The following is a 23,501-nucleotide window of genomic DNA, read 5'->3' as shown; positions in this document are numbered from 1 at the left end:
TCGCTCCGAAATCGGAGTCCGAATCGTCGACGCGACTCGACACTGCTGTTGTGGCAGGCAGGCCAGACAGCATCCCAGCGCCGTGGCGTGTGGCAGTTGAATCAAGTACGGCGAGGACAGTGCACGTGCTGGCGCTTGATTTTGTAGATCCCAAATATTACGTATACGTCGTGTGAGCCATCCATTGAGTGGGGCAACGGTTCGTTTGTGTGCGTCTCGGTGTGCTGAATGCTCGTTAATTGTGCGCTTGACTCTTTGGCTTTGAATCGAAACGACCGACACTGAATGCGAATTATAAACGATTTCCGGATCGGCCGAATGGTCTAAGCCGCTTACAATACTCCCCAGTGGCTGCTGCTGTTGTTGTCGTTGCTCCCGCTCCTCTATTGGCTGCTTTTGCCGCGTTTGCTTCTCGTTCATCAATAAATTATGATTTCCTAATACCAATTGACAGCAATGGGAGCTTTGGGGAAGCATGAATAAAATATCAAAAGCATTTTGTGCCCCACAGTTTCCACTACAAAACATTGCCGCCGCTCCCCGATCTGCCCCATTGCCCCATTGCCCCATCAGCTATAATCAGCGAATGAGCAAAAGCAATTCTCTGAGGCGGCCAGGCCTCTGTGTGCAGGGAAATACCCACTCACGAGTGTGTGTGTATCGCATCCCTTTTTGCATTTATTAAGTATTCAGCGTTTATGCGCATTCGTGCGCCAAACAACAAGGATAATAATAATAAGAAGAAGAAAAGAAACACACAAAGACACACAAAATTCGTTTCGTTTGTCTTCCTTCTTTTTTGGCTGTTCCCGTCGTTTGATGTTGCTTTTTCGGTTCTGTACAGACTCCAAAGCCAAACAATTCCCCCCTCCATGTACATATATTGACAGTGTGGCCGTGGCCGCAGTTCTTTTACACTTACAAGCCCCACTCTCCCTCTCTCTACCTCCCTCCCTCCCTCCCTCCCTGACTCTCTATCACTCTCTCCATGCCCCATCGCCAGCTTAGCGAGTCATGTTTACTTAATGGATACGCAAGGCAACTATTAAGTGCTACCCCAGCTTCCCTTTCAGCGAGGGGAACCAACGCTTCTTATTTATTATCGTAGCTCTCCCATCGCTGTTCTGGCCTTTGCCAGAGATATTATACCCAATATTACCTAGCCTAGTGGCATTTTACAGTTGACCAAATTAGCTGTATTTGTATTTTGGCCTAGAGTGCAGCTGCCAACAGCTGGCGCAATATCCGTAGACAAAAATTTAAGTTGAAAGCCACAAAAAGAATTCAGAAGATGGTTGGCACTTCGCTTTAAAGTAAAACTATGAAGGAGCTAAAGTTTTGTAGTCTGAAGACTTTTATCCCATGGCAGATGCATGATATAGTGATCCGATTTTAGTGGTCCCCCACTGCCTGTGGCCGATGCCTTTCCTTAAGTATCCTCTGCAAGAGTATTAGTAACGGCACTCACACTCAGCTGTCGCCTGGCCAGTCATTAACTGTACTTATTGTCACACCTGCACACAGACATTAACACAGACACAACCGAGGGCATTGAGAGCATCTCCTGCTGTTTCGGGGCACAGGCACATTAGCGGAGGCAGCTGCAGAGGACCCCAAAATAACACTTAATCTGAATTAGCTTCAAAGATTCGAATTAGCCTGGAGATTCGGCCGTCCCCAGGGGGACCGCAGGCAGAAATGTCCCACAGATTCGTACAGAAATCATTTGCATGTAATTGCGAGTGGGTCGCCGTATCTTTCGACCATTTCCGAACCCTTTTCCAGGTGCTAAACACCAAAAAGCAACAAAAAAGAATCTGTCTCTCCCGAGCTGTCTCCTTTCTATCTGTCTCTTTGTCCTCTCTCTTATCTGCCCCTCTAGCCACTCTCCCTATCTATCAGCAATAGCGTTTCTTTCTTTTTAATTTGTATGCGCACTTTTGCTGCTGCAGGACAGAGAGGAAGCAACAACAACAACAGCAGCAGCAGCAGCAGCAGCAGCGAAACCAGCGACACCAAAGGCGAGAGAAGCAAAAGCCGAAAAGAGAATTAAGAAAGTTGAAGAGCGAGTACGAGCAAGAGACACCGCCAGCGGGCGGTCCAACGGTAACTTAACTTCATTTACGTCTGAAAACGCAGTTGAAATAAACGACTTCACGACGCTGGCGGATTTTCTAAAAAGTAAGTTAAGCCTACGCTTCCCTTCCCTTTCTTTACTTTTCCTTTCCTTTCCTTTCTGCACTTCTCCCCTCCGGCAGCATTCTCTCACCTGCCGCCAGCCAGCGACTACTTGCCTCATTAAAGGTTAGGTGAGATGTTAGGGATAAGACAGAGACAGGGCGTCAGCTGTTGGAGGAGCAAAACAGGAAGGGAAAGCGAGTGGGTGAGCGGGAGAGCGGAAGAGCGGAAGAGCAACTCCAAGGCATTTGGACAGTTGGCATTGTTTCGAGCGAGCAGAGCGCAGAGCGCAGAGCGGAGCGGATGTAATGCTGATGTCAGCTATTTCTGGGACTCGAGATTCCTTTCAGCCAAGCTCTGCTCTTCGCAGGAAGTGGGGTCGGAGCCGCATTCCAAGCTGTTTCCCTCTGTTAATTCCGCACTGAATATCTAGAATGGTCGTCGCTTCGCTAATTAAATTTCACGCGCGGGGGAATAAATACTCGTCAGCAGATGGGAGAATCTCTTGATGCTCGTAGCACACTTTTGCGGGGTACTTTGTGGTTTTGGTTTCTGTTCACAGGCAATTGCATTCGCTCTCAAATCACACATACAAGTCATACCTATAATCGTACGTACGGACGGTGGGAGCCGGATGCAGGTGCATACGGCATGAGGCAGCATTATGTCGGCGGTTGGTTGGGCTTTGGGCGAGATGGCAACAGCTGCCAGCACAAAAATATTAAAAGTTTTTTACCTACAGCATCCTGCTTGGTGGCTGCCACATGGCACATGCCACATCATCTCACCATAATGTTACCGCTGCTGGGGGAAAAACCGAAAAATGTCACACAAATATGTGGCACATCCATGGACAAAGGGGATTTATGTGCATGAGCGTTTCCACTATCGTGTGGCCCGGCTCTGTTATGACAATGACAGGCATGCAAATTTATGCTCGGCCAGGCCCAGTGTGCACTAGACAATACATAATGCTCCAACATAAAGCGGTCCAAACACAAACACTGCACTCGATTTTCCCCCCAGATAAAATTTTCATTTTCATTCTCATGAGCGAGGCATGTTACAGAATATGCTGTAATGCGGGAAGCATTAAATAAAAACCAAAAATAAAATTATGCTTATTTTTCCACTTCTCCCCCTAGCAGGGTATACGAAACTAGTGGATGTGCTTGAGTGTGGCATCTAGAGGAGATGTCCTCGCAAACTTGCCAACGACACAAGAAACTTTCCCTTCGAGCACTCTTCAAATTATGCTTTTCTTTCTCGTTTTTGTGCTTTCTGTGTGTTTCCTTATGGGGGAAAACTTGCTTACACCGAATTCAAGAGACGTTAACAACGTTCTCCGGGCGCAGACGGGGAGACGTGCTCCTCTTATTTATATACAATATATGTATCTCAGGATAAGTAGAAAAGGAGCAGACCAAAATGCGGGAACAACTGTAAAAATGCTCAAGTGGTTGGGGTACATGGAATGGAACAATGACATACCATTTAATTGGATTCAATATGAGCTGGTGTCTCCATCCCGATCATACTCGTTTAGCTTAATCATCATACAAATATCGTATCTGATTTATAGGCTCATAGATAATAATAATATTCCTGAGGGCAAATCCAAATCAAATCTCTTTCCTGCAGTACCATTTCTATGTATTTGACCTTTAAATTGATGTTTCGAATCGAATTTCATCGCCCAGAACATGTCACGCTCCCATCTCTATGTATGTATATTTCACGCTCGCCATGGAGAACAGAACACTTGTCATACACACACGCACACACATACGCTCCAAATGTTATCGCTTCGTGCTTATCGCAAAACGCATCGCAGCAGCAGCAGCAGCGGCAGCGGCAGCGGCAGCGGCAGCGGTGGGTGTTGGTGCCAGCGAGAGAAGGGAAAAGGGAACACTCCTGTGCGACAGTTTGCCAAATTGTTAATGCTCAGCATTCTGCTTGTGCTTTTTCTTTTGGCTGCTGCTTCGGCATTGCCGTTTACTTCTGCTGCTCCTTCGCCTTTCGACTGCTCCGCCGTCTGTTCCCAGGACAGAAGTCTTCGCCTTCGACTGCTTCTCCGTCTTCGCATTCGCCTTGTCCGTGGCTTGTTATTGTTCTTGGCATTATCATTGTATCGTCGTCATTGCTCCTACTCTTCCTATATCTCTGCACTCTCCCTATCCACCCACTCCATTCTCATCCGCTCCTTGGCCACATTTCACATTTTTATTTTATTCCTCTGTTCGTTGTTTTTTGTGTCTGCCGACGGTCGTCGCCTAGTCGGGACAGAATGAGAGAATGTAATGCTTCTGCAGGCGTCTGGCGGTCGTGGCGCCAAACTTTCATTATGACCTCTGCTCTATATCCCAGATATATCCCTCACCCTCACCCTCACCCTCATTCTCTCTCTCATTCTCTCTTTGTGTGTGTGTGTGGGTGAGTGTGCGCCGAATTGATTGATAAGGTTTCTGTGAACAAAGCAAAACAAAGTAAAATAGAAATAGAAACGGAACTCTCTGTGCCTGGGTGCGTGTGCGTGGGTGTGTGTGTGTCGCCACAGTTTATGATGTTTACGCTGGCATTTCAAGATTACGCACACACGCTCAGCGATGACAGGACAGGGCAACATTCAAATACAGACAAAAGCTTGAAGCTGCCAGAGAAATGCCCGTCGGCGGCCTGGGAAGCTCAAAAAGTTTCCACATTAAACGAGCGGTGCGGGGAAAGAACCGCAAAACGTTTGCTTAGTTATCCCCGGCAGCATCTCCGAAACTTTTCGGTTTTCGCTTTAATTCCACTTTACCGTTGCCACTGCCACTGCCGTTGCCCTTACTTTTGCCTTTCCCTTTGGCTCATTTTTGAGCAAATATTGTGGTAGACTTACACACACACACTTACACTCATCCTTCGCCTCCTGCTTTTGTATGCTAAGGATTGCCTGCAGCTTTGTTGCAGGTTACTACCCACTACCGCCCGCCCACATGCGACTCAATCTCCCAGAAACAACAAGGTGGCCAATAAAAAAACATTCAACTAATTCTAGTCGCGCTGAAAGTTCTACGATGAATACTGCCCTGCCCCTTCCCCTTCGCCTTCCCTGGCCCATGCCCCTGCCCCTGCCCCACGGTTGTATGCAACTAATTACGTGTGTTACTTTGTGTGAATAATTGCTTGTGTGTGTGTGAGGGTGTACGCCACGGCCATATCTGGTAATTGCCTTTGCTTTTTTATTGCTTTCGGGTGCCAGCTTAATGACCATAGGCGTGTCCAGGATTTGACCCAAGCTCCAGGGTCGTCAAATGAGCGTCACAGGCACAGGGGGGTGCAATGGGTGGAGGGACCAGGCAGAAGCTTCATCAATTAAATTTGATGGGGATATGAAAAGGATCTTGGCAAGCAGAGAACTGCTGCTTGGTTTATGATCAATAGTCCTCTCTTCCGCCATTCAATGCGTTCACAGAAGAGCATAGAAAAGCACATTGACGAGAACTACGACAATATTTGATGGCTCATAATTGTCTGGCCAAATTATCTAGCTTTATTTCGCTCTATCACTTATATACTCCCCCAAACAACGACATGGACCTCGGGCCTCCAGCTAGCCCACAAGAGAGTGTGAGTGGGAGAAACAAGAAAGAACGAACGTTGAGCAAAGATTGGGCTTAATTATCTTGCTCTGCTTTACAGCATACTTTTCAGAGTCAATCGATGGCGTGCCAATGGCGGGAGAGAGTGAGAAGAAGAATGCTTGTCAGTCTCCGCCGCTACTTTTGCCACCCCACCTTCTCTTTTCACGGTACAGTTTATGACACAAGTGTAATATAATTCATACTGTGGCAAAAAATTTAATGCCGCCTGAAAAATAACTCCCAATAAATAATCCTTAATGTCCTATGTGTACCTACGTGGGTGGGTGTCGTGTGTGTTTGTTCTGCTGATGTAGCCGCTTCCCTCTGACCTATGCTCTCCTCCACCCATAAACAAGGCGTGGCACGACACTCACATGACTTTACTGGCTCTCTCTCTCTCTCTCTCTTTGTGCTGCTTTTGTTGTTTGCGGTACGACCGCATCCCATGCCGCATCTCTTGTTGCTGTCGTTACTCCTGATGTTGCTGGGGCCCCGTCACGCCCTGACAGTATTATGACGGGGCGCATCGCCCGCCCCAGACTTTGAATCTCGGACAGCGACACGTTCCTCCAAAGGAGCAACATAAAACAAACCGAAAAATGTTGAAAGTGAAGCATTGCCGCGACAAATTTGTCAACTTTGTCAACGACAAAGCGAGCAGGAAAGAAGGGCGGAAAGCCGAATCCTCACATACCCTTGTGGACTCATCGTTCTTCTTCTTTGCACTTCAATCTTCTGCCAAAAAATAATACCCCTTGCCAGGGTATTTTATTCGTTTTTTGGTGTTTTTCAATTTTATTATTATTTATAAGTCAAAAAGGGCAGTGAGCCCCCTCGCATGCCCATTTGGGGCCATTCATTAATTACTACTCCTGGACTTTCGCCTCTCCATCCACCCTGGCCACGAGCTTGCACCAAAACAATTCCCGGGGCATCATGCGGAAGCCGGCAATATTCCCCATCATGTCCGTCGTGGTGCGTTCAGCTGGCTCCAGTCGGAAGCGACGGACCAGGCCATATAGCAGGGCCTTGACCTCCATCAGGGCCATGCGATTGCCGATGCAGCTGCGCTGGCCGATGCCGAAGGGCAGGTAGGTGAACGGCTTGATCTCGTGCTTGTGGTCATCGTCAAAGCGCTCCGGCCGGAATTCGTCGGGTTGAGGGAAGTTGTCCGGGTCGTGGTGCAGGGCAATGACGGGAATGTTGATGAGATCGTCCTTCTTGAGGGTCAGCACGACTTTTCCCTCCTCGTCGCGTAGCTCGAAGTCCGAGCCGCACATGCGATCTAGGACGAATGCCGGTGGCCACATCCTCAGGGACTCAGAGACCACACAGTCCATGTACTTCATGCCCATGAGAGTGTCGTAGTCCAGGGGCTTGCCCCCCAGCTGCTCCTCCGTTGCCATGATCTCCTCATACAGCTTGCCCTGCGCCTCGGGATTCATCAACAGCTCGTGGCTGGTGAAGCTCAGGCAAGTGGCCACCGTGTCGAAACCAGCGGAGAAGAAGAGCAGGCACTGGGCCAGCAGATCCTCATCATTGAACTCGGCACGATCCTCCTGCGTGGTCGTCTCCCGCGATGCCTCCTGTTCCGCTCTAAACAGACGCTGCGCCTCCATCAGCTGCTGAATCATGTCGGGGCGTATGATGTTGTGCTCCTTACGGTACTGTATAGCACCAAAGACCAGCTTCTTGAAGTAGTCCACATTGTTCATGTCCATCACGGGTACCCGAAGGGCCTGGCATTGGAGAGGGATCAGTGAGATATCTACAATAAAGTCAGATCAGCGCATACCTTCATCAATTTGGGGAGCAGGATGTAGAGCATCACCTTGAGGACAGCCCAGAGACTAAAATCCGAGATCCGCTGCCCAATGGAGAAGAACTCGTTGTTGGGGTCCTTGAAGGAGTTCACCTGGATGCCAAACGCAGCAGTGGCAATCACGTCGTTCGTGTAGCGTGTGAAGAAATCCTTTAGCTCCAGCTCTGTGGCTCCATCCTCTGCCAGCCGTCGTTCTATGTAGGCCACCGCCTCCACGTTACAGGCCTGAATCAGGTCAAACATTAGACGAATCTTGAGGCTGGTGAAGGTCGGAGTCAATGTGCTCCTCATCTGCTTCCAGCGTCGATCGCGCAGGGAGAGCAGGCTCTTGGACAGCACGCTGTTGTTGGCACCGCCGCCCGCGTCGCCGAGGCCCTTTCGATGGTTGGTGAAGTTGTCGAAGCTCTTGATGCCCACCTGCCGGATGAGTTCCGGATCGGAGAGAAAGAACAGCGGGTCGCGCAGGTTGAAGACGCCGTAGACCTTGTGCTGCTTCAGACGCATGTGCACCGCGATGCTGGGGAGAGAGTTTATCAAATTATCACTTATGGTATCTCTGGTTACGTCTACCATACCTGTGCTTCAGGTAGGAGGCTTTGCCCATCAGCACTGCCAGCGGAATATTTCCCAACAATGGAACGGGCGCCTCATGGACCACGCCCCGCTTCAAAAAGAATCTGACCGGCGGCTCGGCCCATTTGTACAGCAAGAAACCGATGAGCGCCCCAAGGGCCAACAGCACCTCGAAGGCCATTTCACAGGAAGATGGAGGGAGTGGTGCGGTGCAGCGCCAAACCGTATGGGGGATACCTCCAAAAACTTGAAAAGCGTCGCTGTTAGCCGAATGCTGAAACGCCACTGAAATACACAATGTTTGTTCTCTTCTCTTATATACGGGGCTGTCTGTGCGTCGGCGAGCACGAGAACCGGCAAAGTGTGAGCATGTGTTCGTGAACAGGGCTACACAGAAAGAGAGAAAGAGCGAGAGAGAGAGAGAGGGAGAGATAGAGAGCGTGTTGACTTATCAATTAGCATGAGCGTGTTGGAGTATGAAATAAATATGAAAGAAAAAATTAAAGAAGAGAATTAAAACTGTTTGGTAGAGTAAAATGAAAAGCTAGCCAGAAAAACAGCAAAGAAATTCTGGTATAAGAGTTTCGTTCTTATCAAGAAACCAGAAAGAAGCGCCACAGCCTAAAATACCCCTTTCGATCGACCAAAAGGTGCATACTCTTATGTTTTAGTGGATTCCCTCTTAAAAGTTTAGTTCTGGAGTCATCAAATGAGAAATCTGTGTGCTAGAAGAGAGCAAATTGATGACGTCAGAGGCAGACTGTTTGTGGATCGAACACTGCGCTGCCCAAAATATTGTGGGAGAGTCAAATAAACCTACATACATATGTACATAGATAGCTACATATTTCATTATCCATCTGTTTACTTTGCTCTGTTTTTGCATTTCTGAGCGGAAGAGAGCAACATAGAGCGTGGGATGGATAGAGACTAATTCGGGATATTTTATACATATGTACATATGTATAAAATACCAAACCAATTTCATTTTTGGTGGAAATGTTGCCTTGTCGGGATTGAAATGGAAATCCCCGATAGCACGCTGATATGATAGAAGAATGATAATGTTATTCCAATTACTGTGTACTGTATTGTACTGTGGGTATGTGCGGTGTGGGCGTTCGGGGAACTAATGGAAAATCCAACTATGCATAAATAGATTCAGTTCTCATTGGAGATGAAGCTGGCATTTGGCATGTCATGGCTAATCTTATTGGCATAAACTAATTTCAACATTAATCCCCTTAAGTGACTCAACTATTTATTATAAAGGACTTGGCGGCAGCAGGCGGCACGTGCTTGGGATCTGCGTCTTTGTTTTTCCCTTCATCTTCCTCCGAAACAGACACAGAAATTAAAGTTCTGTCACTTAATGCATCTCCTTAAACGAAACCTTACAGTTATACATATGTATGCATGCTTATGTAATATGCTTGTCTGTGTGTTGGAGTGGTGTAGGCATAATGAAATTGCTCAGAGAGTTTAGCAGGTTGGAAAACTTTTGTGTATCACTGGTTGGTCTCAGTATCCAGTCCGGCCCGCCCCCACTAATGTGGGAGGAGGCGAAGACGTTTATGGTCTCGGTCCAATCCCCGAAACTCCTTACGCAATCAGCTCACGTCTCCGGCAAATGACAAAATTTGCTTGCATTTAGTGAGAGTCTAACCAGAAATTATTGCACTGCTCTCGAGGAGAGCGAACCACTGGAAAGGAGGGGCGGACGTGGGACAAATACAGTTATCTGTAAGCATGCTAATCTCCTTCGAGTTCTATGAAAGAACAGCTAAATCAATCCCACTCAGATTTCTCTCTATTTCTCTCTTAAGCTGTTGGCTCAGCTGACTGAGCTCAAGGTGTAATAATAATAAGGTAAGGCAAGGCGAGGCAGTTAGCCAATTGCAATTGTATGATTATTAAATCGGTTTTATATACTCCAGTGACATCAGTACTGCAACCGAGCAATCAAATATACTACTCGGAGACCGGACTCTGCCTTAACCGTACTATTAGTATACCTTGGGTGAAGGCGTCTGCTGGAATCCTTGCTGGCTCTGTTATTGGTGGCAAACATTTTGTCTGCTGTGGAAAGACCGGGACTTAAATCTTTATATTCTCTCTTTTTTCCATTGGATTTCGAATGTGTTTACACTGGTACAGGGAGGGGTGGGGAGGGGAGGGTGAGGGGAGCCTGAAAAAGGAGGAGGAAGCTGAAATGGCCATGTACTTGAAGCCAGTTTTTTCTTTCTTTTGCAGCCATCACCATTTGAATTTAATGTTCTCTGCCTTGTTCTTTGCTGTTCACGATTCGGTTTTCGTGTTCTTTTTCCATTCTCTGCTGCGGCCTTTTCATTGCAAGTCAAGTGCCGCCCGCAAACTTGAAAGAGAACTGTCTCCTTGAGGCCACTTCCCTGCCTGCTCTTCCCCAATGGATATCTGCGATGTCCAGTTTCGGGGCAAAACACACAAGCAGGGTAAATATTTTGACATTTCGACTCTAATTAGGCCAAATTCTTGTGTGTTTCTCCAATCAAAAACGGATAATGGAGGATACACGCTCTCGCGACAGGAGAAAACATTTGCTTAGGGCATGTGTGTGTTTTGTGGAAGCCATTGGAATATTCCTTTAGCTTTAACGGCTTCTTTCGCCTGTTATTCGTATGTATTCGTATGCTGCCCCACTTGAAGTGTTCTCCAGCTGTCCACAAATAAGAACAAGCTTAATATATGTAAAATATGTATGCTCTTCAGATGCCTCGGAGCTTACCAGAGCTGGTGCTTGTTCTTCCCTCCTGGTTATCCTGCCGTTAAGAGCTTACATTTTGATTTGTTTGCCTGCTCTTTTGCTGTAGGTTTTTCACAATTAAAATAAATAAACAAGTGGTAAAATGTTGTATGCTGAAATATTTGGTTTCTGCATTCGTTCTCCAATTATACATACATGGTGAAGGATTCCATTGCGCCATCAAGTATGCAACATTCAATAAGGCACTTCTCATGGATACTCGGTTTCGGATCCATACATCATCCATACCCGATTGTGGCGATGAATTCGGTACCGCTTTGAATAACTGCTTATTGGAATACCAGAAATGTTTCATCCCGGTAATCGCGCCATAAAAGGCTTAGCCAACTGTATAGTGGAGGCGCCAACTGAGGGTAGAACATGCCATATAAAATGTTAATTTATTGCCATTGTGGGCCATTCCGCAAACGATATTATTATGCAATCGCATACAAAACAGACCAGAAAAATACCAAAAAAATACAATGGAATATAAAAATATTCCTCTATGAGATGTGGTTCATGACCAGGAAAGCGTTTTGGCAAAATTTCGGCATTGCAAAATCAACAAAATGCAATAAATATTTAACAAAAAAAAAAAAATACAAAACAAAACAAGGACAAACCATAGAATACACGAAAACAGCTCTGAGCAGCCTATGGATTCGATTCCATTACATTCGAGGCGTCCTGTTACCAAGAATTTTGGGCATATGGCCAAGACAAGAACAGAGAGCAGACCCAGGGCCGACACCTGGCCGTACGTGACCCAGGCAAAGATATTTATGTGTGTCGAAGGAAATCGAATAACATTTTTTATGCACGCATCAAATTTATGGCCCAGAAGCTTCGCTTTCGCCCTGGCTTGCTCAAATATGGACATGACCAGATAGCGGCATCCCCAGCACTCTCTGCTCTGGCAGCATTACTGATTTTTCAGTTTTCCGCGACCGCCTGCAGTGCTCGAAAATGCTCTGTCAAATATTTGCTCAAAGAGATTGCCCATTGCCAGTGCGAGTGAGAGTGCTGTCAATCGCAGGTCGGATCGGGTCTGTCCATGAACTGTGATACGTAATGGGAGTCGCCTGTTCTGCGGGTAATTTGCCGTCCCATCAAATCACTATTGTCCAGAGCCAGTCACTGTGACAGTGAACGCTGGAGTGATGCTCATCTCTGGCGGGGAGTTGATGGCTTTATGGTGGGAGTGGGAGTGGGACAGTGGTGCTGCGCCTAATATATGATAAGGATACTCTCCCACTCTCTGTTTTTCTCTGCGCACTCATTCAAATTTATGCCAATGCCTAAACGCTGATTATGACAAATATGCCATGCTCCACTGGTTCTGGTTGGCTTTCCATTTCTGGCTGTTGTTCTGGCACGGGTTCTGGTGCTGCCTCTCCATTCCTCGCTCTACTTCGGGGCTTATTATTATTGCTGTAGGCCTGTTTTGTTTGCCTTTCGACCAGTTGAGGAAAATCCCAAAATAAATAAAAGTTTTATTATTAGCATGAGTATACGAGGAGGGTGGTGTGCGGTGGGTGGCGAAAAATAAAATGGAATCAAAGCAGGATTTCTGGCTCCCACCAGATTGCCACTAATGACACGCACGCACAAGCGCACCTTCCACACACACGCACACACACTTGAACACACACACGAACACACGGACAGTGTGTCAACAATTATAATGTGCAAATTGTTTGATATGTGTGCGTGTGTGTGTGGGCGTCCGTCACCTGCCATCACATTTGCTTTATTGCCGCTCATTAGAGATGCTCAACGAGCGAGCACAAAGGAGAACACAGAACCGAATCCGTTCTCTCTTCTCTCTCCTCTCTTTCTGTTTTCTGTTGATTTCCCAACACGTATGCATAAGTTTTTTTCTTGTCCTGACGCCCACTACCATGACTCTCTTTCCGCTTGGCTGCTGGGAAATGACAAAAGATTTTTGCTCACCAGCTGTTTTGACACTTTGATGAATGGGGTCGCCAGACCAGAGCTGTGGCCGTCAGGATTTATAGGTGTGTCTGTAGCAACGCAACAAGAGTCCAAGGAAGAGGGACACAAATGTTAAACGCCTTACAAATTGAAGTTCAAATATACAGTCATTCTGTACAAGTGCAAGGGAAACTACTAAGGATCGAATTGCGAAGGAATTGTGATTGGAGGCAGAGAGATTTCCCATCAATTCATTTGTCTACTGCTTCCAATGGGGCCACACCAAACGTGCCAGGAGCTGCATTGCATTGCTTAGGCTGCCTTGAGAGGAAGAAATTTCAGAAGAAAGTCCGCTCTCAGGAACTCTCAGACCTTGCCGGAACCGTTTGCGCTAAAAGCTTGAGCTCTTAAATACATACACCTAATAATAGATGGCGTTTCAATTGTGCGGAGCCATATTTTCATTTCAATTATTGTTCACACTCATCCAGGGATTACAGTTTCATGATTCATGGTTATGCGTTGCGTTGGGCGCATTGTCCCGGCAACCGGCAACCGGCAACAACAATTAAATTGCGTATATTGGGGCGCAATTGTGAGAATTGTTGCAAGCTGAAAACAATCGCCGGACTAAGCCCAACAACAATCTCTCCAAAGCCAGCAATAGAGGGGTCCGGTCCCATCCGGATTCCGTAACTAAGCCCAGAGCCATCCCAACAAAAAAAGGATTATTTTGATTATTTTGCGTGTTGGCCACGTGGTGGGGGGGCGGGTTGGGACTGCGGCAGGCGGCTGTTCATTTCAATGAACTTGCCTTTCAAACGAAATTTTATCATGCCTGCCCAGGCAGTCGTTCTCTCTTCGATGCCTCCGCATCTCCACAACTGGAGTTGAATGTGCGTGGACCGGACAAAATCTGGGCGTAAAAAACACAAAAGAAAGTGGAACACAATTTGCTTATGTTTTTCTTTTTTTTCGTTTCAAGATTTCCAATCCCTGTGGCTAACGAGCTGGCTCAGCTCCGGCAGCGGGAGGAGGCAGAAGAGCAGCAGCGGTGGCGAGGATAAACGCTCCGTCAACGTTTACACGCTCCAGCAGCCGCATAAATTTCCGCTTCAATTGGACGTGTACAGCGGTGGTAATTGTAGCTTGGATTGCCACCACCAGCAGCAGCGGGAGCTGGACGGGATCCATCATCCTTCACAGAAATCAACACTTTCCGCCTCTGCCCAGAAACCGCTGCCCGGACGCCAGCTGTCGCAGAGCTGTGACGGCGCAGCAGCAGCAGCAGCAGAAACCAAATTTATTGAAAGTTCAATGTGTAAGGCAGCAATAAATAAAAGCACCAATACATGAACAATCAGCAGCAATAAGAATTTAAATTAAATTTTCACTTTGCCCGCGCCTCTTAGCTCTACTCCCCCTCCCACAGCTGAAGACGAGCAGGAGATGGAGATGGGAGATAGAGGCACCAAAGGTATGCTAATAGTAAGGTAAGGCAGTTCAGCTCGTGAGCAGAGTCCGCTCTCTTGAACTGACTTACCTTATTGTTGGTATACCATGGAGGCGCCTTCTGCTGCTGTTTGATTTGACTGTTACATTTGCATAATTTTATGAAAATCTCACTCTCTCTTGCGCTATTATTCTTTCCTCCTCTCTGTCTCTCTCTCTCTAGCCCAAACAATGGACGACATGGTCTATCAGTGCAGCAATCAGAACTCCTCCATTTATGTGCTTAATGCCAGCTATAATGCATATGGGGTAAGTTTTCCGTAGTAGAGCCCGCATGTGGGTCCTAAACTCCTTTGTCTCTCTTGCGTCTCCGCCTAACTGTCCAACCGTGTCTCCTACTCTGTCTTGCCTTGGCAGGACTTGGGCACATATGCGGCAACAAAGCGTGAAATAAATGGCAGCCAGGGCCGAGCAGCGGGTGGAGCGCCAGCGAATCCAATTGAGGCAACTTGCTCCACGAGTGCTGCGGGTGTGGGTGTGCAGCATAAATTCAAAACTTTTGGCAGTGCCACAACAGCGGCAGGGAGAACGGCCACGAGAACGGGAGCTGGTGGAGGATGCGCTTCAAACTACGTAAATCCTGTCGCTACATCAATGTCAACCACAATGTGTTCACCGGCAGCAACGGCCCTGCAAAAACTGTTCAATTGCAGTGTCGGCAATGCCTGCCAAAATGTCACCCACACTCACAACAACATCCACAACAACAACACTATCCACGAGAGCGGCCATAACAATGGCTGCCTGTCAGCAACTGGAGAAAGCCTGTGCGAATTCGCGCTCGGTAGCACATCGGTAGCGTTGGCGGTGGCAAGTGCAAGTGGTGTATGCCCCCCAGCAGGTGCTCACCCCACAGCCACCCAGCCGCTGCTGGCCAAGAAGAAATGCACCAATGTCAAATCAACGCTTATTGCCAAGAAGACAAAGTTTCTCAAATTTCTCGAAGAAGAAAAATGGCGGAGCGCTGCGGCAGCAGCCGCCCCAGTAGCGGAGGATGACGGAGGAGAAGACATCGGGTATGTATTACAGCCATGGATTCATGTATGTGTGTGTCATGTGTGTATGTAGGTGAGGCCATCTTCTGGCTGGGCCAAAAACTTATAAATTCTCATAAATGTTGTAAGGCATCTTGCGGCGTTAAAAATCGTGGCAAGCTTTCTGGGGTTTCTTGTTTATTGGACAAACGGTCTTTTCGTCGAAGTTTGCTGCCACATGCCGCTAGAGTGGTTTCTCATTAACTCCACAAAGATGAAAAATGAAATAAGTTCCATTGGAAATGAACAAAAATATCGTTAGTTATCGATTACTGCCCTGCCCCATACATAAATGGAACTATGTATGGGTGGCAGGAAGAATTTAGACTGCTGGAAACTATCATTATTTATCGATTACTTCTCAATTAATCATGGCCCCGATCAAGGGTCATCTCCACTAGTTGTGTGTACTTTTTATGGCCTCCATTTTGGGTAATTTCTTGTCTCCGTTTGGCGCCATCTTTATGGCCATTTGGCCCGCTAAATACTGTACCGAACTTTCCTAGGACCTGTCCGGCTCCGGCCTGCATTCAATTATCTGTCCGGCAGATACTTTGTTTCAGCGAAACTTTCCTGCATTCTTCATTAAGTCAAAAGTTCTGATCCCCATCGCATAGCAAACTTGCTACCACCCTGCATTTGCACGCTGGCTCTGGTCTTTTATGCGGCCATTTGCGAAATTGAAAAATTAACGCGTTTGCCATAAACATCAAGCGATATGAACGCAGTGGCGCTCAAAAGCGGCTTTAAGGGGTGGTGCGACTCCATCTCCATCCGCAAAAGTTGATTAACATGCCAGCCCGTCTCCGGTTCCGGCTGCGCCTGCGGCTGCGGCCCAGAACGCCTCAATGGATTCCCATAACTGTACATATTGAAGTGCAATAATCATATTTTACGGGGGTGGGGCACGCATGCGAGACGGCAACACTTGAGCGGCCCCAAAAGAGAAAAGTTGCCGCCAAAGCTGCATTCCCTGTTCGCCCTTCCATCACCACTCACACGACTTTCAAGAACCGAAAACTTTTCGTGGCACGTCGCCCTCTTCCCGCTTTGTGTCTCTTTCCTGTGGCACGCAGCCACAGACTCTCTTTATCCCCCTGTTGCAATAATGATGTCAAAGTTCGTTCACGGCCGGGAAAATTTCATTAATTGCAGTTTCAAAAGGCGTGGTCCTGGTGGGGCGGTTCTTCTTTGATTTATTAGTACCCGGTGCACATTTAATTAGTAAACGTCAACAGAGGGAAAAAATGCTCTCTCCCCCGCCCCGTGTTGGGCCCGTGCTTCTTAGCCAGTCTCATTACACTAGTGAAATTCTTTAGCGCACATTCATCAACTTTCGCGACGCCGACAAGAATGACGACTCCATCAACTTGTGCTGCAAAATAACTTGCGACATTTTTCAAAAACTTTTTCCTTTACAAGAATTTGCATTTGCAGTTTTCCGCAGTATTTTTTCATGCCGATAAGAGCTCGGGGTCTTCTTTAATGGCCTCCGGTCGGGAGCTTCCCTGTCCGCGGCCAAGGTGTTTTCTGTTTGGAAAAACCCGGGGATTAATTTATTATGGCCTGAAGTGAAAATGCTCCCTGGATAGTGGTGTTGGCCGGGGGGTATTTGAAAGTTTTATATGTTTCGTTTCTCACACACGACATTTTCAGGCCCATGCCAGCCTCCACACTTTATTTGCATTAGCTGGCAGTATGTACGAGTAAATGTACAGCTCTTCTTCGCACACCCACTTCATATTCGTTGGCCTCCTTCCGCTCCACTTGCAGCCGTTTGATGCGCGTTTAGTTTAGTCAACCAAAAGCTAAATAAACTTTCATTTACCATGCTCGACAGCAATGAGGCGGAGCCCAGCTCAGCGGCCAGCACGTCGACAGCATCATCATTTGTGGGCCACTCAGGCGTGCAAGGGCGGAACAACAATGGCAGGCACTTGAAAAATCAGAGCAACAGTCAGGAAGCTGGACCAGCCCCAACCAGAGCTGGAGGCGGAGGTGGAACTGGGACCGGGGCTGGGGCTGGGGCCCGCCAGCAGAATAAATTGAACAATTGGAGCATGCATAATGAGGACAACAACAAACTGACCAACTACCCGCAGCTGGAGCAGCAGGAGCAGGGGGAGAAGCAAAAGCAGCAGCAACATCAGAGTTCCATGAAGGAGCAAACGCAAGCCAAATCAAGTTACGAACTGTACCAAGAGGCAGCCGACATTTTGGGCCTCAGTTGCAGCCTCTGTGATAACTGCCGCTGCCTGGACTGTCAGGTAAGATGGAGGATGGTGATCCTTATAGAACAAGCGTAAGCCAATCATTCACTCACTCGTTCACTCTATCGTTAACAGAGCGGCTACTTTGATTGCGATGACGACGACGAGAGCTACTCGGAGCAGTCGCTGATGGACGATGAGTACGAGGACTACGACTACAGCGTGGAGGAGCTGCAGATGCTGTTTGCCAGGGAACATCAATTGCGACAGGGGCCCGAGCAGACATTGTGCTATGCAGTGGACTGCCAGCAGAACTGCCACCTGCCCCAGAACGAATCCCCAGGCACACCAGCAGCCCACCCAGAGCCAGAGTCCGTCGGGGTGTCCGGACACCATCGTGTGGCCATCGATTTTGATTTAATTAACGCCACTTGCAGCCAAGTGTTGCAAAATTGTGAAACATTCAACGATTTGAGTTTGCTGGATGCCGCCGGGACCGAGCGTCCGTTTACGTAAATTCAGGTGAGAGTGGGGCCAGCATGCGGACGTATTTTTGGGGGAATTTTGTGAATTTCGTAGAGCTATTCCGGGTATGATAAGCGCATCCTTTGACATGTGAACACATGAACGGGTGGGTTGTCAAAGCGTTGACAACCTTCCTTTCATCTGGTATTTTCAAAGAGCTTGGTCCAACTGCCACCTGCCAAACAGTAACCAGAGATCCTTCCAAGAACCCTACCGACTCCTACTAGGGGCTTAAATCCGTTCTTTAATAACAATTTCTGATTGTTAAGAGTTGAGGGGACCCCTCGAAGCGAAAGGAGAGTGAAATATGGTTGGCTTTTATGCAAAAATGAGCAAATTGCATTTTATAGTCGTATACGAGTATCCCCAAAAAGGAAACAACAAATGGAAAGAACTGAAAATTCAGCTGAGTTGGCAGAGCTCAGTGGGGCATGGAAGCGGGCATTTGGGGCTGTGGGAGTGGCACGTACCGGATTTGGTTTTGCGAACTGCCACCGCAACAGTGGCAATGGTCGGTACTTGGTCAGTTTATTGCATTTAGTCAAGCTTAGTTGTTGTTTTCATGGACGATTGTTGCCAACAAATGAAAGCCGCCAGGGGCTGACGGCGGAGAGGACGGCAAATTTGATTTTCCCGCAAAAACAGGCTGCAGGAAATTTCACATTTTCACATATTTGTTGAGGGCTCAAAGCAATATGCAAAACATGCACTTTCTGTTAGTCTTTCATCACTTTTTTTCTGAGAATGCTTGACGCCGCTCTCGCCGGCCTACAGTCCAAAGTGGAAGAGCGAGGGCAAAGGCATAGCAAAATAGCAAACTGGATAAACGGCCAACGGTGAAAGCAACTTGAATCGAATTACATTTAGAAAATTAAATTTAAAGAGCTGGCGGCAACCAAATCCCTGGGCAAGTGAATAATGACTGCTACAAGCGGAGGCAATAAAGAGGCTGCTCGTCCGCACGCTGAGCCTTCCACCGCCTAAGCCCCTCGAGGCCGACACGGCTGCTGCGTATGAGAGGCTCCGATAGAGCCTCTCTGTGTATATGTGTGGCTGTGTGTGTGAGAGTGTGCCAAGTGCATTCGCCGTTGTTCAACCATCCAGCAGCAGCGCGAGCTCAGCGGCTGCTCATGTTCTTGCTCTCCTTCTCCCACTGCTGGCCAGCTGCCAGGCCCACACACACTAAATTCCGTTCGGAGAGACAATGCACTAAAGAAGATTCCAAAACAGCGAAAGGGCGAAAAATAGCTGTCCTCCCCTCTATTCTCGCAGTCTGCTTTTGACTGTATGCTACTTATGCAAGCCCTGGCCGCAGGGTCGCTTTATTGAAAAATCATTTTACCTTAGATTCTCGCATGGCCAATTGAGCACATTACACACACACACAGAAACACACTCGAATGCGCATTTGGACAGAGGCAGCAGCTCCAGCAAATGGTATTTTACGCAACGACTGCAGGAGCTGGGCTGGTTTGCGCCTGTGTGTGCTTTTTCGATTTAACGGACGGGCAGTGGCCACAAATTGATTGCAAAAGTTAGTTTCGTAAATCGCTCAATGAAAGCCAGCCAAATGCCATCATTGAGCAGTCGCGCGAGTGACATGCAGCGAGACGGAAAACGATCGAGTAAGAGGATCCGTTACTCTCCTATTCCGTTTGTAATTTTAAACTGAGAGCGAACCACTCAGTGAGCGAACAGCGAGCAAAACCATTTATTACTTATCCGTTACCTATTCTGCTTGCCGTTTTCACTCAATAAGCAAAGTTGAGCGAAAGTAAATTTACAAATATGGAACAAATTAATGATTGCTGCAGCATTACAATTTCCATTCAATATCATCATTGAGTATGCAAAGCTTAAGTGCTGCTGACCACTGTGCAGCTGCAAGTCCAAATGCAATAATTCCCATTAAGTTCCAAACCGCGCCACGCCCACAAGCTCCGCCTCCGCCCTCCACTGCCTAATGATGCTTGATTTAATTAATGCCGCATTACCTACGTGGCCAGAACGGGAGCAACCAGTCCGTAATGTACCGCACCGCGCCGTACCCGTTTAGGCCCGAGGATTGGGAGCACTGCCAGGGCCGGATGGCAATTGGAAACTGTTAACGTCTGCTGAGGGTGAGGAAAGGAGTAGCAGGGGGAGGAACCACATTGCCATTTGCTGATGATGATAATTTATTGCCCCGAAGGGTTTGCAAGGCTAACCACTCTTACTCGCTCTCTCGTTCTGCCTCGTTCTGGCTCTGTGCGACTCCTTAGAGGAAACGATTTCCGCTTTTGGGCCGCCCCGGGCGTGGGCAAATATTTGCAGTGGCTTTCTATTCGTATTTCCCCAGCCAGAGCAAACAAATTGTTAACAATATTTATTGTTTGTTCGATGTTCGTCCGCTGGATCGTTCTGCGGCTGTTGACAATGATGAAATGGCATCTTATGGCCCCGTTCCGTCCCAGACTGAGCCACGCCCACTCCGTTGGCAAAATCAGCGCATGTTACTTGACCAAAGGAAGAGATTCTGACCAAGACAAGAGCGGAAGACCGTCTGGGTGTGCAGCACTCTGGGTCACAGCCATCGGACGGCGTCAATGCTCATTTCCGTCGACATATTTTCATTTCCTTTTGGCTTTTTGATTCGTTTTCTGTTTTCGCTGTTTGTCCCATGGATTACCAGCTGGCAAGTCCACACCCAAACCCGAAGCCCACGCCAACGGCATCCGCCCACCGCCCAGCGTGAATTGTAATTCATTAAACTTTTATTGTACAACATTTTCCGCCGGGGCTGCCCCTCTCTTCCTGCTTCGCAGACCGACCAGCACTTTGGCTTTGAGTCCTACTTCAATTTTAATTCGAAGCTGAGGCAGGAAGAACCCATTTATGGCCCATGTACATACGAAACTTTTGGCAACATTTAAAAAATACACAAAAATCATAATTAAACTTTTCAATAGAATCTCCATAAACAGGGCACCCGAAAGCAAACAGACGGCATTCGGTCGCTGCTAATTATAAATTATGTATAATTTTCCAGATCCTTTGTTGCCAAAAATAATCTTAATGAAATCATTCAAACAAAACTTCGGGCCATCCTTATCAGTCAGTGGTGGGTGTGCTAGGGGGCCGTTCTTCTGCCTGGCGGCAATTAATTTTGCTCAACATTCATGGACGAAATGAGGCACGTTTCGATAATGAAAGCCGCAACAGACACGCCCCTCCTCGCCTCCAACCGACACGCCCCTACTAATTGTGCCAACAACTTGATTCCAGCTGAGCAGCTGCCACCGTCTCCTGCAGTCTCCTTTTTCATTCATGCTCGTATCCGGCACCACATAAAAGTAGAGCCAAAAAAATATGCATGTGTGTATGTGTATGCTCGTGGCGCCCCAAAAAGTAGGCTATCTAATTGTTAAGGCATCAAGAAAATGCCACAAATTTTGGAGTGAAGTGGCAGAATGGAGGCCGCCCGCACCCGGCCACATATTTGGACAGTGGGAAATCAAGCACTGCTCTGCTTCTACTGCAGTTTCATAAATTTGAATTTCAAATTAAACACACAGCCACACGACCATAGAAGAAAGACTCACGACCCTTATATCAGAACTTTTGAGAGAAAGTTTTCGCCTTAAACAATTCTATAAATTTAAGGGAATATTAGGGTATTTCAGGCATATCTCATAACAACCTGTTAACAGAACAACCTACTACTTAGATGCTATACTTACTTACGTATTTACGTACATTTAAAGCAGACAGTTCCTTCTGCTTCCTGCACTCAATATACCCCATGTTCGGCTCGTTAACAGGGCAGTGAAAAGCAAAGTTTTCTCTCAATTCTCAAAAGTTGGAAAGTTCCATCCTTATGCAAATTGATTTGTGTCGTGTGTTTCTGCAACATTTTCCCCAAAAATGTATCATGTGGTTTGGTTCTTTGTCTGTGAGATTCATTCGTAGGTATTTATTTGATTAAGGCTTTATATGTTTGACATTTTAGTTTACGTTGTAAACGCAAAATCAACACAAAACTATTAACAAGAAATAGTCGGATAAATTAATTAAAATGTCAGCTTGGATTTATCTTTCTCTTTGCCAAAAGCGATTCCGAAATGTGCAAAACTTGACAAAAGTCCCCTCCTGCCCGGCTGCCCTTCTGTGGGATAGACTCCGGGGACGAGGCAAGGTCTCCTAGGCGGCACTTACAGAGCCGCACAAAGCATATCTATGAATTTTTTATGAGTCCTGCCCAGGAGTGGGGCTTGGACAACATTCCCATTTGAATATATGTGCATAAAAATTAAAATTAAAATTCAGAGTGTGTGATTTTTTTATGGCAGAGCGATTCAGATTGCATATGCAACCAACCATTTCCTTATCCATACACCCACACATGTATATATAATTTCTACCCACATAAATAAATAATAAGAGTTTCGTTCCCATATTTGAACAGGAAACGCAATCGAAATCGAACGCCACAGCTAATTAAATGTCGAAAAATGAACAAAAACCTTTCATTTCCACTGACACCTTTTACAGTGGCTGCCAATTGTATGCGCATGGACACCGTGGGGTGTTTGCATTTCATTTAATTTCTTATTTTGATTTCAATTAAGTTCCGACATGCCGACAGTAAAAAAGTATACCAATAAAATTAATGGCATACATGATGTATATGGACATACATACAAATATACATATATATATATGTATATATATATATATGTTTATGCAAACTGTGTGCGCGATGATAATTTGCAGATGATACGAAAACTAAATAAATGTATAGCAAACAAGTAAAATTATATTGCCGTAAATTAAAAAAAAACAGTGGATAATGGAAACGATTTTGTTATTATCAGTAAATGAATAAATATATAGTATATCAATTGTGCCAATTTCAACATTATGAGAGAATGCATTGCATAAAAATAATAATGGACAAACCAAAAACAAAAACTCTTTGCTAATTCAATAAAATATATATGTATGCAGATCTGTGTAGAGATATATATGCAGAAACTTGATGTTGGTAGTTTTTAAGTATTTAAGAATTTTTGTGTGATGATTTTGATTATTCGTTCAATTGATTTCAAATCAAAGTAAACCCATTCGAAATATATATGTTGGAAAATGAAATGCAATGAAGTCTCAATCTTTGTCCCGGGGTCAGGGGTTGTCCAAAGGAAGAGTTCAGCGTTTTGGCCGGAATTCCAAACAAGCGGCCACTGGCTTTAATTAACCTGTAACAAATGTCAGACCGCCTATCATCGTCATCTCGTTGTGGGCTTTTGCTACAACATGAGATAA

General features: G+C 46.6%; 2 protein-coding genes across 5 annotated transcripts; one reads left to right on the top strand and one right to left on the bottom strand.

Annotated features, from left to right (window-relative positions):
* The first annotated feature begins 79 nt into the window (after window positions 1-79).
* LOC108159110 lies at window positions 80-23,324 on the top strand. Of its 4 annotated transcripts, none has more exons than XM_033391366.1 (7): window positions 80-2,181; window positions 13,905-14,240; window positions 14,595-14,680; window positions 14,789-15,447; window positions 17,306-17,732; window positions 17,811-18,197; window positions 22,645-23,324. In XM_033391366.1, exons 2-6 carry the CDS (start codon window positions 14,237-14,239, stop codon window positions 18,189-18,191), a joined length of 1,557 nt encoding a protein of 518 aa, XP_033247257.1. In that variant the 5' UTR covers window positions 80-2,181; window positions 13,905-14,236; the 3' UTR covers window positions 18,192-18,197; window positions 22,645-23,324. The 4 variants fall into 4 exon arrangements, with proteins under 4 accessions (XP_033247257.1, XP_017147579.1, XP_017147580.1 ...); XM_017292090.2 differs by having other exon boundaries at window positions 81-199; window positions 1,953-2,181; window positions 17,811-23,324; XM_017292091.2 differs by having other exon boundaries at window positions 81-209; window positions 1,953-2,181; window positions 17,811-23,324.
* Window positions 6,576-8,491, bottom strand: LOC108159107 (cytochrome P450 9c1). The gene is made up of 3 exons (XM_017292080.2): window positions 8,202-8,491; window positions 7,600-8,143; window positions 6,576-7,543 (listed from the first exon to the last, which is right to left on the bottom strand). Exons 1-3 carry the CDS (start codon window positions 8,378-8,380, stop codon window positions 6,671-6,673), a joined length of 1,596 nt encoding a protein of 531 aa, XP_017147569.1. The 5' UTR covers window positions 8,381-8,491; the 3' UTR covers window positions 6,576-6,670.
* Window positions 23,325-23,501: the final 177 nt, after the last annotated feature.

Source organism: Drosophila miranda, chromosome 3, assembly GCF_003369915.1.
Source record: "Drosophila miranda strain MSH22 chromosome 3, D.miranda_PacBio2.1, whole genome shotgun sequence".
In the NCBI taxonomy this organism is placed as follows: Eukaryota; Metazoa; Arthropoda; class Insecta; order Diptera; family Drosophilidae; genus Drosophila; species Drosophila miranda.
This window is presented reverse-complemented; position numbering and strand designations above follow the sequence as displayed.

Coding starts and splice junctions, on each gene's coding strand:
- LOC108159107 (XM_017292080.2), bottom strand. CDS start 8,380: ATGGCCTTCGAGGTGCTGTTGGCCCTTGGGGCGCTCATCGGTTTCTTG. Junction 8,144..8,201: donor GCCTCCTACCTGAAGCACAG/GTATGGTAGACG, acceptor CTCTCTCCCCAG/CATCGCGGTGCACATGCGTC. Junction 7,544..7,599: donor TGCTCCCCAAATTGATGAAG/GTATGCGCTGAT, acceptor CTCCAATGCCAG/GCCCTTCGGGTACCCGTGAT.
- LOC108159110 (XM_033391366.1), top strand. Junction 14,681..14,788: donor CCAGCTATAATGCATATGGG/GTAAGTTTTCCG, acceptor TTGCCTTGGCAG/GACTTGGGCACATATGCGGC. Junction 15,448..17,305: donor GACGGAGGAGAAGACATCGG/GTATGTATTACA, acceptor CATGCTCGACAG/CAATGAGGCGGAGCCCAGCT.